The sequence below is a fragment of the Tachysurus fulvidraco genome, chromosome 20, assembly GCF_022655615.1.
Source record: "Tachysurus fulvidraco isolate hzauxx_2018 chromosome 20, HZAU_PFXX_2.0, whole genome shotgun sequence".
Taxonomy (NCBI): domain Eukaryota; kingdom Metazoa; phylum Chordata; class Actinopteri; order Siluriformes; family Bagridae; genus Tachysurus; species Tachysurus fulvidraco.
In genome coordinates this window covers 8,523,194-8,535,681 of record NC_062537.1, presented here as the reverse complement: position 1 = coordinate 8,535,681, position 12,488 = coordinate 8,523,194, and the positions used below count along the sequence as shown (strand labels likewise).

Here is a 12,488-nt window from a genome sequence, read left to right as displayed (position 1 = left end):
GAAACAGGAGAAAATGCCAGAAAATCGAAGCTTGCATTCAACAACAGCACGTCGTCCATGCTTATATATATATAGGCAAGTCGTGGCCTAATGGTTAGAGAGTCTGACTCGTAATCCTAAGGTTGTGGGTTTGAGTCTCGGGCCGGCCACGACTGAGGTGCCCTTGAGCAAGGCACCGAACCCCCCAACTGCTCCCCGGGCGCCGCAGCATAAATGGCTGTGTTCACGGTGTGTGTGTTCACTGCCGTGTGTGTGCACTTTGGATGGGTCAAATGCAGAGAACGAATTCTGAGTATGGGTCACCTACTTAGCCGTATGTCACGTCACTTTCACTATATGCTTAAAGCACTCTGTGTGAAACCATGCATGGACTCTTGGTCCAAGTTCCTGTCCATGATCTTTGCCTTTTAAATACCACAAAGCAGTGTAGATTTAGAATATTTTAGTTCTGAAAGTTAAGTTGCATGAAGTATTTTTGTATTATTATTATTATTATTATTATTATTATTATTATTATTATTATTATTATTATTAATATTCATTCATTCATTCATTCATTTTCTAGCGCTTATCCGAACTTCTCGGGTCACGGGGAGCCTGTGCCTATCTCAGGCGTCATCGGGCATCAAGGCAGGATACACCCTGGACGGAGTGCCAACCCATCGCAGGGCACACACACACACACACACTCTCATTCACTCTCTCACACACACACACACACACACACACACACACACACACACACACACACACACACACTACAGACAATTTTCCAGAGATGCCAATCAACCTACCATGCATGTCTTTGGACCGGGGGAGGAAACCGGAGTACTCGGAGGAAACCCCCGAGGCACGGGGAGAACATGCAAACTCCACACACACAAGGCGGAGGCGGGAATCGAACCCCCAAACCCTGGAGGTGTGAGGCGAACGTGTTAACCACTATTATTATTATTATTATTATTATTATTATTATTATTATTATTATTATTATTATTATTATTATTATTATTATTATTATTATTATTATTATTTTATTTTAATGTATGCCTTAGTTTTGATACTTTAAAAAAGTAATTTGAAAGTAATTTATTTCTTTTGTTTTTGCATCTCAGAAAAGGGTTAATTTATCAGAATGTTTGCCACTTAAATGTACTTAATTCTTCTCAGCCAACTTTGTCATTGTTCACAGTACAAGTACAGACAGAGAAACAATGGGTAATATCTAAATGGTTATTTTTGATAGAAAATATTGTTGTATGCATTGCATACTATGCATTTAAAAATAAAAGTCCATTTTACTAAAGAAGAAAACCAATTAGTTATTCATTTTAAGAGACCCATCTTATTTTCTCTTGTATATTTAATATTGATCTTTAATTAAGAAAAATATATTTTATCCGATTACTCGATTCATCAAAGACATTTTCAGTAGAATACTCGATTACTAAAATATTCGATAGCTACAGCCCTAATTATAAGTCTACTTCAGTTTTATTTATGTTTACAAAACACTGCACATATTTTAAAACACTTTATTCACCAGGTGAACAGCTAGTGAACTTCCTAGCACTAAACTTGCACTAAATACTCAGGTTTGTCTATGTTTATATTTAACACTTTGCACTATTTTATTACACTTTATTAAGCATTTTCTTTCAATTTGCACCTTAAATGTTAAGAGATAATTGTTAAGTGTTCATTGTGACTTAGGTTTACATTATAATTATTTGAGTTTTCCTGGTTGTTGACATTTCTGTCTTAATAACTGAGTAGATTATGATAAGAGGAAGGTTAAGTTTAAAATAAAAATGTTTAAATGTAATATATTTTTTTCCTGGTCCTTATTTTAAAGGAGTCATAAAAAATATCAATAATTATCAATATCGACCAATATGAAACACTGATACCTATCAACAAAACACAATTGTAGCTTTCATGGACTGTTTTTAAATCATGTTCATTTTTAACTTTAAAAATAAAACCTCTGCAGTGAACCTGGCTTGATGCTGCTCTTGCTGGTGTCAGCTAGAGTGCACATGGATGAAACAGGGCTGACCATGCTGCGCATCCTGCCCCAGTGTTCTTGGGGACAAAGTGGCCAGGGCGTTCGTCAAGCTCAAATCTGAAACACACTGCGCCGAGGAGGGGAGATGAGAACTTGGAGAGCCTCAAAGGACATGAGCATGGATGGTGGATACAAGTGCTTTTTGTTACTGGAAAGATCCATAGGTGAGGAGATTCACCTGTTCTGTTTCTTGTGTTCTGGATGTGGAGCATAGAGGTAGAGTTTACCAGGACATCATGCCCTTCAGTTTGTTTATTCGGATGTTTTTCATTCGGATGCTGTACCCTAGGAACCAAGTGTCAATACATTAAAGAAACCACAATCTGAAAAACAACATTCTTAGCCAATCAATAAACCATCATCTAAGCCACTTCTTTCGTGTCCGCTTCATTTATGTCAAACACAGCACTAAAGAAGAAGTGTAAACTCTCATCAGTGTTATCAATAATCAGAAATAAATTATTTTCTTGAACCCTCTTATTAGACAGAGGGCCTTTAAGTAGCTGGATTTTAACATACAGTATTGTTTAACCAATTCACCAATAACGAAGGCTTCCTGTGCTAAAAATGAGTCAGAAAGATCCACAGAATCAACAGAAAATTTTGCTTGGGACTGTGTTACAACACAAAAATAAAGATTTGCAATTAGTGCAGAGTCACACTAAATGTTTCCACTGATAAAGGAAGTAAACCTTCACAAATAAAAGCCTGCACTAGTGTCACATCAAATTACAATTTCCTGGTCCTCATCCTTCAAAATAGATACACCGTGATAAGAAACAAAAGGTTTGTAGCACTCATTTCATGCTACATCTCATCTCAGAAAATAGCCTTACTGCACTCTATCCTAATGATTACCTTGGTCTAAATGAGTCTACCCCATCAGGATATATCTATGAGCATGAGCCTGGTCGTGGAGGTGGCGCTGCCACTATCTTTATCCTTACTATTACTCTGAGAACACGCCATAGATTTAATTCCTTTGAAGTGCTTGTTATTAATGTTGCATTCTCACACATGCACACACAAAAAAAAAACAACCCTGATTTCTCTTGCTCTAGCAACTGTGTATAGATTTTCTTTCAGACCTATTGGTTAATTTTGATAAAGTACAGTATTAATTGTAGGAGATTTTAACATCCACGTTGACAATACAAACAATGCCTTAGAACTCTCATTAATAGACCTTCTAAACTCATTTGGGCTCAAACAAAACATCACTAGAGCAACTCATCATCTTAATCATATGCTAGATTTAATAATATCAAACGGAATATATGTCACTAATGTAGATATCATACCTCAAAGCGATGACATCACAGACCGTTACCTCATACTGTACATGTTGCCTGTAGAAAAAACTAACCATGTCTCACCACGTTATCGAATCAGTAGAACTATTATTCCGGCCACTAAAGACAGATTCACAAATAACCTGCCTGAACTTCTTACTATACCTTTAAACGCAAACGATCTAGATGAAATAACTTACAGCATAGGCACTATCTTTACTAGCACATTAGGAACTGTTGCCCCATCTGATTAAAGAAAATTAGAGTCAAAACACCTGCACATTGGTATAATGTAATTATACCCTTCACCTCGAGAAAACTAAATTAGAGGTTTTTAGAATTAGAGAAGACTTCTTGGAGATTCCAGTAGTCTTCTGGGACCCCCACCATGGCCTGTGGACTGAGGAGGCTCTGGGGGCACTGAGAGCCCCAGACCATGACTAACTGCATGGCCCAGTCTATTCACGGGTTATGCAACCAAGGGAAGCCTAAGAAAAGGCTGATAAAGGTGAACAGATCTGTCTGCATGATAATGGGCCCGGCAGCTAACGGGCACCTGTCTAGGGCATGAACCAGAAGGGGCTGTGGAAATGCCTCAAAATGGAGCTTCAATCTGTGGGCCAAGCCCTTGTCAATTTTCAAATTTTCTGCTACCCCCAAGTCAAAGAAGGCCCGGAGTTTTATCTTTTTACCTCCCCATAGGAGGAGGGTGGCAGAAAAAAGAAGGCCAGAACTGTGAGGGGGTCACATCTTGGACCAACCCAAGGCTCCGGGTACTCGGAATGCCTGTTTGTCGCTTGGTTCAGCACTCATGAATGCAATCATCTATATGTATGGCGAGGTGGTACACAGGCCTTATGGAGGGCCTGATCGTTCCAGCCCAAGCCAAAATCGATGGTATAGCTGGCTACCGAGCATGCGCCCTGATGTATGCAGAGTGGGGACGAGGTTAAGGCCCCCATCCTGGAAGGGTGGACAAAAGTGCTTCACAGAGCATCGATAAATGAACCAACCATAGGGTAGTCATCTAGACGGCCCTGCCAAACTGCCATAGCCCAGGCCCACGCCAAATATTTCCCGCTATGTTTCATTACTGGAGGTCCTTGCAATTTCCCCAGCAATTGCCTATCCCAAAGTCACTCATGGACAAGCAAAACCTCGTAGCCAGACCCAGACACAGGATACAAAGTAACACATTTATTGTTGTAAGACAAACTAACATCATATAGCAATATTAACATAAGAAGGCAGGGCAAAAACATGACATATAACAATGACAAACAGTTACACAAGGGCATGTATTTATAAGACAGCACATTAGGCATAACAAGAAACAGGTGGGACCTTGAAACCAGAATCTGTCATCACCCCCTTCGGTGGCCTGACAGAATTGTCCCAGAAGTTCCTGACATATATATTGTTGTGACAGTTTTGATCTACATGTAAAAAACACAGTCTTAGAGGTGGTAGTGGTAAAAGCAAAGAAGTAAAGAAAGAATTTTATTTTGCTACAGCAAAAGGCATCTTCCATACAGTGTAGAGTGCGAAGTCTACAGAGTGAAGAGGCAAATTCTAATGATTCAGCTCTACCTTTATACCCTAGATGTGTATTTGTGTAGTCTTTTATGTGTGTTGGTATATGTGTGTTGGTGTGTGTGCATTTGTGTTTAGGTGACCCCCCCGGCCACCTCAGCAAGGTCAGATCTTATCAAGAACATGCACCCACACTCCACTAAAGTTCCCATCCTTTTAGCATGTGGAATGTTTATGGCAAGATCAAGGGCCTCTTGACCTCTCTCCCTAGTCAGACACACAGAATTTACTTTGAAAACACATATAAACACTCATGATATTTAAAATTTCCACTACAATATATATATGAAAAATATATACAAATAATTTTCATTTGTTTGATTTTTTTAAAGAACAGGGTCATCTTGAAGTTGTAGGATCTGCTGCAAGGTCCTTGACATGTAGGGTCTCTGAAAAGTCCCATCATTGCGCTCCAGATCATCCACTAAAAAGAGAATAAAACATAAGAGATTATTACACTGAAGTGAAATTGAAACTTTAACATATATTGTAAATGGGATCTAGTCTTTTGCTGTTACAATTAATCAGATGAAGCATCTATCTGCTACATGCTACTTACTGACGCAGATGGTGAACGTGTCAACTCCAATGCTGTACACGCTAAAGCAGCCCTCAGCGATGAAGTACGTTCCCACAATCACCACCTGTAACACAGTGAAAGTTTGTACCACTGTAAAATCAATCTTTACTCCATTTTATGTGTTCATATACTTGTGTGTTTAAATATTTAAACATTGCTTGGTGGTTGTGGTAAAACTTACAGTAAAATGCAGCCAGCGAAAGCTCAGCAACTTCACCTGGAAGATGTCAGCTGACACTGGAATGTCTCCATTAAAAAAGTAGAAGGCCAAGACACCTAAAAGGACACAGGAACAAACTCTCATACTGCTGATCATCACCAGCACACTTTTGTATTGTGCTATAAATGTGATTTTGCTGTAACGTGACATTGTGTTTCATACCAATCGCTCCGACCACCAGCAGTCTCCCGAAGAACAGCAGCCAGTCTGTTGTCCGGTCCACCATCCGCACGCTGTCAATCAACAAACCAAATACATGAATATAACTTGTCAAAGATAATTTAACTTTGCAAATAATGTCCTCATTTTTTAAGAGGGCTTACCGGTCCTTGTTCCTCTCACAGAGCATGTGAGCGTTCTTGGCTGACGTGAAGAAATTGTCTCCATGCGTTGCAATCTTTATAAATGACCAAAAGAGCATGTAAATGGTGTAAACAATACATTTGCTATATTGATATAATAAGTAAACTACAGTTGAATTCATTACTCACCATTATGTAGGTGTTTCGGGTAAAGTACTTCAGGACTTTATCCAAGACACAAAAGCAACATTTTAGAGGCATCATTAGAGGCATGCAACAGCAACAACATCTCTGTCCACCTGGGAGAACAGCAGAGTATTAATTATTCATGTCATAAAACAGCAACATGAATTACATGAAGCAGGATTAAGGATCAGTTAGAAAAAATATATGTAAATATATCTAAATATATCTTTACCCCTGGTTACGTCTTTGAGAAATTCCAGGAACATCCGTATACCCTGGAACATGTTGACAAAGATGGCACCAAACGCCATGGAGCCAGTATGGTACCTTTAGAAAGCAATGTTACAGGATTAGAACGGGATGTGAGCAAGGTGCAAATGAGAACAGAGAATAATGTAAAGTACCGTAACATCTGGAAGAGTGCCTTAGACACAATAGATCGGTGGATGTTCTGCAGGTTGCTTAATGACCAATAGTAGCTGCTGAAGGTCCTCGCTAATGTGCATTGGCCCAGTGTAATAATGAAATTAAGGCACCAAAGACATGCCAGCAAGTTATAAATCTGAAAGTTTTGTGCATGTCTTTGAAAAAACCCTTCTTCCTCATCATAACGCACAAATACACAGCGCACAGGACACGTTGGATAGTCCGATGCCTTGAACTTCTGAACAGTAAAAGAGAATGAGAGGTGAAAACAGGAGGAGAAAACAGGGTGCACAATGTGAGAGCAAAATCCAAATTAATCGCTCGTACTAATAAGCATCTGTAACTGTAATGTTACAGGAAATAAAAATTGCCTTTTATCTCACTGACTTCAGGGACACATTTTTCTTCACCGGTGACTGCAGTACAGTTTGCATTTGAGGTGTTCAGTGCAAGTTTTTTATACACTGGCAATCCAGAAGTCACCAGATTTCTAAAGCAATATAGTCAAGGTCACCGCTGACACACACTTATTATACAAACATACAGTATCTCACAGAAATAAGTACACCCCTCACATTTTTGTAAATATTTTATTATAACCTTTCGTGTGACAACACTGAAGAAATGGCACTTTGCCACAATGTAAAGTAGTGAGTGTACAGCTTGAATAACAGTGTAAATTTGCTGTCCCCTCAAAATAACTGAACACACAGCCATTAATGTCTAAACTGCTGGCCACAAAAGTTAGTACACCCCGAAGTGAAAATGTCCAAATTGGGCCCAATTAGCCATTTTCTCTCCCCAGTGTCATGTGACTCGTTATTGTTACAAGGTCTCAGGTGAAAATGGGGAGCAGGTATGTTAAATTTGGTGTTATCTCTTTCTGAGGATCTGAAAAAATAATTGTTTCTCTACATACCTGTAAAGATGGCATAGGATATAAGAAGATTCCCAAGACCGTGAAACTGAGCTGCAGCACGGTGAACAAGTCCATACAGCGGTTTAACAGAACAGGATCCACTCAGAACAAGCCTTGCTATGGTCGACCAAAGTTGAGTGCACGTAGTTAGCATCATATTCAGAGGTTGTGTTTGGAAAATATATGCATGAATGCTGCTAGCATTGCTGCAGAATTTGAAGGGGTTGGGGGGCAGACCATACACTGCACACTGCACCAAATTGGTCTGCAGGGCTGTCGTCCCAGATGGTAGCCTCTTATAAAGATGATGCACAAGAGAGCCTGCAGACAGTTTGCTGAAGACACTTACTAGAACCATGTCCTGTAGTCTGATGAAACCAAGACAAACTTATTTGGTTCAGATGGTGTCAAGCGTGTGTGGCGGCAACCAGGTGAGGAGTACAAAATCAAGTGTGTCTTGCCTACAGTCAAGCATGGTGGTGGGAGTGTCATGGTCTAGGCTATATGGCTACATACTGTATGTGCTGCTGGCACTGGGGAGCTACAGTTCATTGAGAGAACCTTGAATGCCAACATGTACTGTGACATACTGTACTGTAGCAGAGCATGATCTCCTCCCTTCAGAGACTGGGCTGCAGGGCAGTATTCCAACATGATAACGACCCAAAAACACCTCCAAGATGACCAATGCCTTGCTAAAGAAGCTGAGGCTAAAGGTGATGGATCCTCAAACAGAAGGCAGGATGAGCTCACAGACTCTAACATCCATCAGCTCTGTGATGTCATCATGGAGATATGGAAGAGGACTCCAGGGGCAACCTGTGATACTCTGGTGAACTCCATGCCCAAGAGGGTTAAGGCAGTGCTGGAAAATAATGGTGGCCACACAAAATATTGACTCTTTGGGGTCAATTTGGACATTTTCACTTTTGTGGCCAGCAGTTTAGACATTAATGGCTGTGTGTTGTGTTATTTTGAGGAGACAGAAAATTTACAAGCTGTACATTCACTACTTTACATTGAAGCAAAGTGTCATTTTTTTCAATGTTGACACATAAAAAGACAATAAATATTTACAAAAATTTGAGGGGTGTACTCACTTCTGTGAGATACTGTACATAAAGTTTTAATTAATTATATTTCTTCGTCGCTGTTCAGTTCTGAATGATAGGAGGTACAGGAAAGATAACTGAGTATAGAAAAGATACACATTAGTCACTATAAAGAAGGTCATACAGAGCATGACCAGCAGAAAAGTGACCAGTGGGTATGCCATTGTAGATGATAGTACACCCATCGCCCTGCACACAGAACAAAGCACAAAAGCCAACAATGACCAAGAAATACACGCATGAAACTGACAAAAACTTCTTCATTAATTATTTAATGGCTTTTCTGTGCTAAAGAATACTTACTTGCTGCACTCCTTCATCAATGCCAGTGCTGCTGTGAGTCCTTTTCTTAAATATGATATAAACAGCATCACCAGGATAAACTCCAGGAGGCAAACAGTCACGACTGTAACACACACATCAGATGAAACATTTAAAGACAGAATTCATTTCTAATTTCATTAAAATTTATTTCTAGGGTAAGAGGGGCAGGGTGAACAGGTGCTGTAAGTACTCACTGCAACCCAGCCAGATCCCCTTTACTTGGAGGTATTCTGACATCTTGGATTGAAAACTGAGGTCACCAAGTGTGAGCTGTGAGTTGATGTCTTTCTCATACTGGTAACATTGGTAAATGCCTAAGACAGAGAATGCAGACATGCTATTCACTCTGTTATTGATTCTCTTACCCGCAGGACTCACAAGCATGTGAGTAAATCAGCATCAACAATATGCAAGAATCAGTGTTGAGGAAAATCACAAAACTACCGTATGCTCCCAGTGACAGAAGACCAGGGTGGAAAAGTATGGACACCAGAGACACACAGCATCGCATCAGCAGGAGCAGCACTAAACTGACCACCAGTGCAATCACCAGACCTCTGAGATAGAAAAAGACATTTAAAATTCATACGTATTTTTGTACTGTGTGAAATCGTCATGCAGTTTGCTATAAATTTTACTTACACTAATATCCAATACCAGGTAATGGCGAGGTCCTCGATGATCCTGACTGTTCTGGATTTGAGATTAAAGCCTGCCCCCAGAGAGCTGCAAACACAAAACATTTTCTATGAATAAGCGCAAGACATACAGTATATAATAAAATAGCAACAAATGGTGTGTGTACAGAAAATTTACCTTGAAGTGTCCATTATGACCTTTACTGTGTCATTACCAAAAGTCGATTTGTAAAAATTGAAGTCTACTGGAACATCTTTTGGATCAAAACTGGGGAGACATTTTCCCTGAACTAGAGAAAGAGAGAAATCACAAAGAAATCATTAAAGAACAAAGCACACAAAGGGGTAAGTGATTGTCATCTGTTCATCATGTATGTGGTCCATACCTAGTGTGCTTGGAGTATAATATGCTGGGCACAGCCCTTTGTCCAGGATTTCTTGCACTGTCTGTGGCAGAAATCAAATTATATATGAAACAGCACAATTGTATGCAGAATATTTACCAAGGTATCAGTTTTATAGAGAGCTGTCTGGCTTACAAATGTGGTCTGGGCAAGGTCCAAACTGGGGTCACAGAACTCCTGCTGAAAGAATTCACTCGGTTTTGCCCCTGCAGAAAATGCTGTCTGGGGCAAAAACCAAAATGTTGAGGGGCAATTCTTAATGCACACCTACACAAAGAGTAAAGAAAATGGTTAGAGACTCTATAAAGGAACAATTTTGGTGGTTACAAATTACAATATCTATAGCAGAATATAAGGAGGGTTCAAAGAGTCTTGTGAAAATGTTAGTTTGCTGGGCAGAGCTGCATATCTAATACATACAGCCTATTAACAAATAAGTGGGCAAATATGTATATTGTCTTTAACTAGGTAAAAATATGTGAAAGTGCAAAAACTTACTTGAGTTGTTGGACACTGAAGGCCTTTGAATGTCGATGCAGTTACATTGACTGCTAACGCACACTTCAGTATGTTGAAATAAAACAAATTGGGTTTATCGCTGAAAAGGAAAAGATTCAGAAATCAGTCACTAAAAAGCATGCCACAGTTAAAGTCACAGAGAACACACTTTTCCACTTTTTGACGTTAACTGAAACTCTTGATTTGTGTCTGCATGACTTTATGTACTGAGCTGCTGCCACATGACTGGCTCATTATATATCAGCATCAATGTGCAGGTGTTCCTAATAAAATGGATCTATAGGATTCTCATGTATCCGAGAGACTTACAAGTTTGGTCCCATTCCACAAAAAGCCCCAGCAGAGTTTTGCTCCTTGGTGATGTACTGAGGATTTCCATAAAGCCAAGCTGTAGTACAAAATCAGTCAGTATAATAGATTACAAATCAGAAACATTTTTAATACACACAGTTTTGTTCTGGACGTGGAAAACAAGTCATTTATTTATTTATCTTACCTGCACCACCAAGGATTACATAGCCGACCATAGCGGCAACAAAAATCAGGCAGCATATGACATCTGTAAAAGACCTAAAAGGCAAAAAAAAAAAAATAGTAATAATATATGCATTAATCACCCACAACCCAGTCTAAATCATTAGGCAGAACTATAGCTACAAAAAATTTGAATGATTTATTTTGCCTGAATGTAACTTTTTTTTATACAGATCCTGTGACTGACTCCAATATGATTGATTCATTTTGTTTTCTAAAGTAAAATGAGGTATAATAGTGAGTCCAGGCTTTACCTTTTATGATCAGGGCCACTGAATGTTGGGCCATCTGGGATAGATTGCCCTGAAAGAGTAAAATCGTTTATTGAACATCCTTTTTTTTAAATTATAATTTAGGTCTGTTAAAATAAACATTTTTTTAGCCCACAATCTATAACTAACAGAAAAGACCAAAAAGCACCAAAAATGAGTACACTTTCTAACATTATGAGGCAGTTGGGTTTTATTTTTCTCACTCAAAACTTTGATTTAAACACTCACCATAGTTTTTGTTCGTATTTTTTATCTCTTTTTTCGTCATTGGTAATTGTTCTATGAAATTGGAAAAAAGTGTCTGCGTGAGTATTTGTTAGAAACTACATGCAATGTTCAAGCACAACTACAACAACAACAACAATAATAATAATAGTGCTGACGTACAATCGACATCGTAGGTTGTTCATTAAGTCACTTCGGAATCTTGCGGTGAATGTTACACGTTAACAGGGAAACCGGAACAGAACAGAAAATAGAACATAAATCAAAATAAATAGAACAGAATCGGAATTAGAATCAGAACGTGCATCATTGTGGTGACACACTATTTATGTATGTATGTATGTATGTATGTATGTATGTATGTATGTATGTATGTATGTATGTATGTATGTATGTATGGGGAAGACACAAAATGCGCAGGTAAAAGCACAGTGACCCATTACAAACGAGCTGTCCGCTATTTTCTGGATTAATTAACTCCCTTCTTTTTTTCTTCTTCTTTTTTTTTAAACTTTTCTTATTTTACTGCTGAATATTTTTCTGTTTTTAATTTATTTTGCAAAAACTTTACATCTGAGGACGTTCACTAGAGCAGAGTTCACCTAATTAAATAATTCTAATTAAATAAAAAACACTGCATGATATTTTTGGTATTGGTTTCTATTAATGTGAAACTACAGTAAAAATATATATATAAATATATATATATATATAAAATAAAAAAAATATAAAATATAGACTTACCACGCCACTCCAACATTTATTAGCGCTGTTATATGTTAAATATAACATATATATAACACATATACATATATAACATTTACCTTAGCGGTAAATAATTTGCTGTAAAATCCCTGCATTGTCACTTGGTTTA

The 12,488-nt window shown here is 38.5% G+C and overlaps 1 protein-coding gene across 4 annotated transcripts; it reads right to left on the bottom strand.

The window, feature by feature from the left end:
- Positions 1-4,542: 4,542 nt before the first annotated feature.
- LOC113638301 (choline transporter-like protein 4) lies at positions 4,543-12,402 on the bottom strand. 4 transcript variants are annotated; one of them, XM_027139335.2, is made up of 24 exons: positions 12,359-12,391; positions 11,777-11,815; positions 11,618-11,668; positions 11,372-11,420; positions 11,080-11,153; positions 10,893-10,971; positions 10,563-10,662; positions 10,200-10,331; positions 10,047-10,107; positions 9,839-9,950; positions 9,665-9,748; positions 9,467-9,579; positions 9,217-9,336; positions 9,002-9,104; positions 8,795-8,887; positions 7,055-7,157; positions 6,646-6,905; positions 6,474-6,568; positions 6,245-6,354; positions 6,077-6,150; positions 5,916-5,986; positions 5,715-5,809; positions 5,513-5,597; positions 4,543-5,377 (listed from the first exon to the last, which is right to left on the bottom strand). In XM_027139335.2, exons 3-24 carry the CDS (start codon positions 11,655-11,657, stop codon positions 5,280-5,282), a joined length of 2,151 nt encoding a protein of 716 aa, XP_026995136.2. In that variant the 5' UTR covers positions 11,658-11,668; positions 11,777-11,815; positions 12,359-12,391; the 3' UTR covers positions 4,543-5,279. The 4 variants fall into 4 exon arrangements, with proteins under 4 accessions (XP_026995136.2, XP_047660393.1, XP_047660394.1 ...); XM_047804437.1 differs by lacking the exon at positions 11,777-11,815 and having other exon boundaries at positions 12,359-12,402; XM_047804438.1 differs by lacking the exon at positions 11,777-11,815 and having other exon boundaries at positions 10,200-10,286; positions 12,359-12,402.
- Between the last annotated feature and the right edge of the window lie 86 nt (positions 12,403-12,488).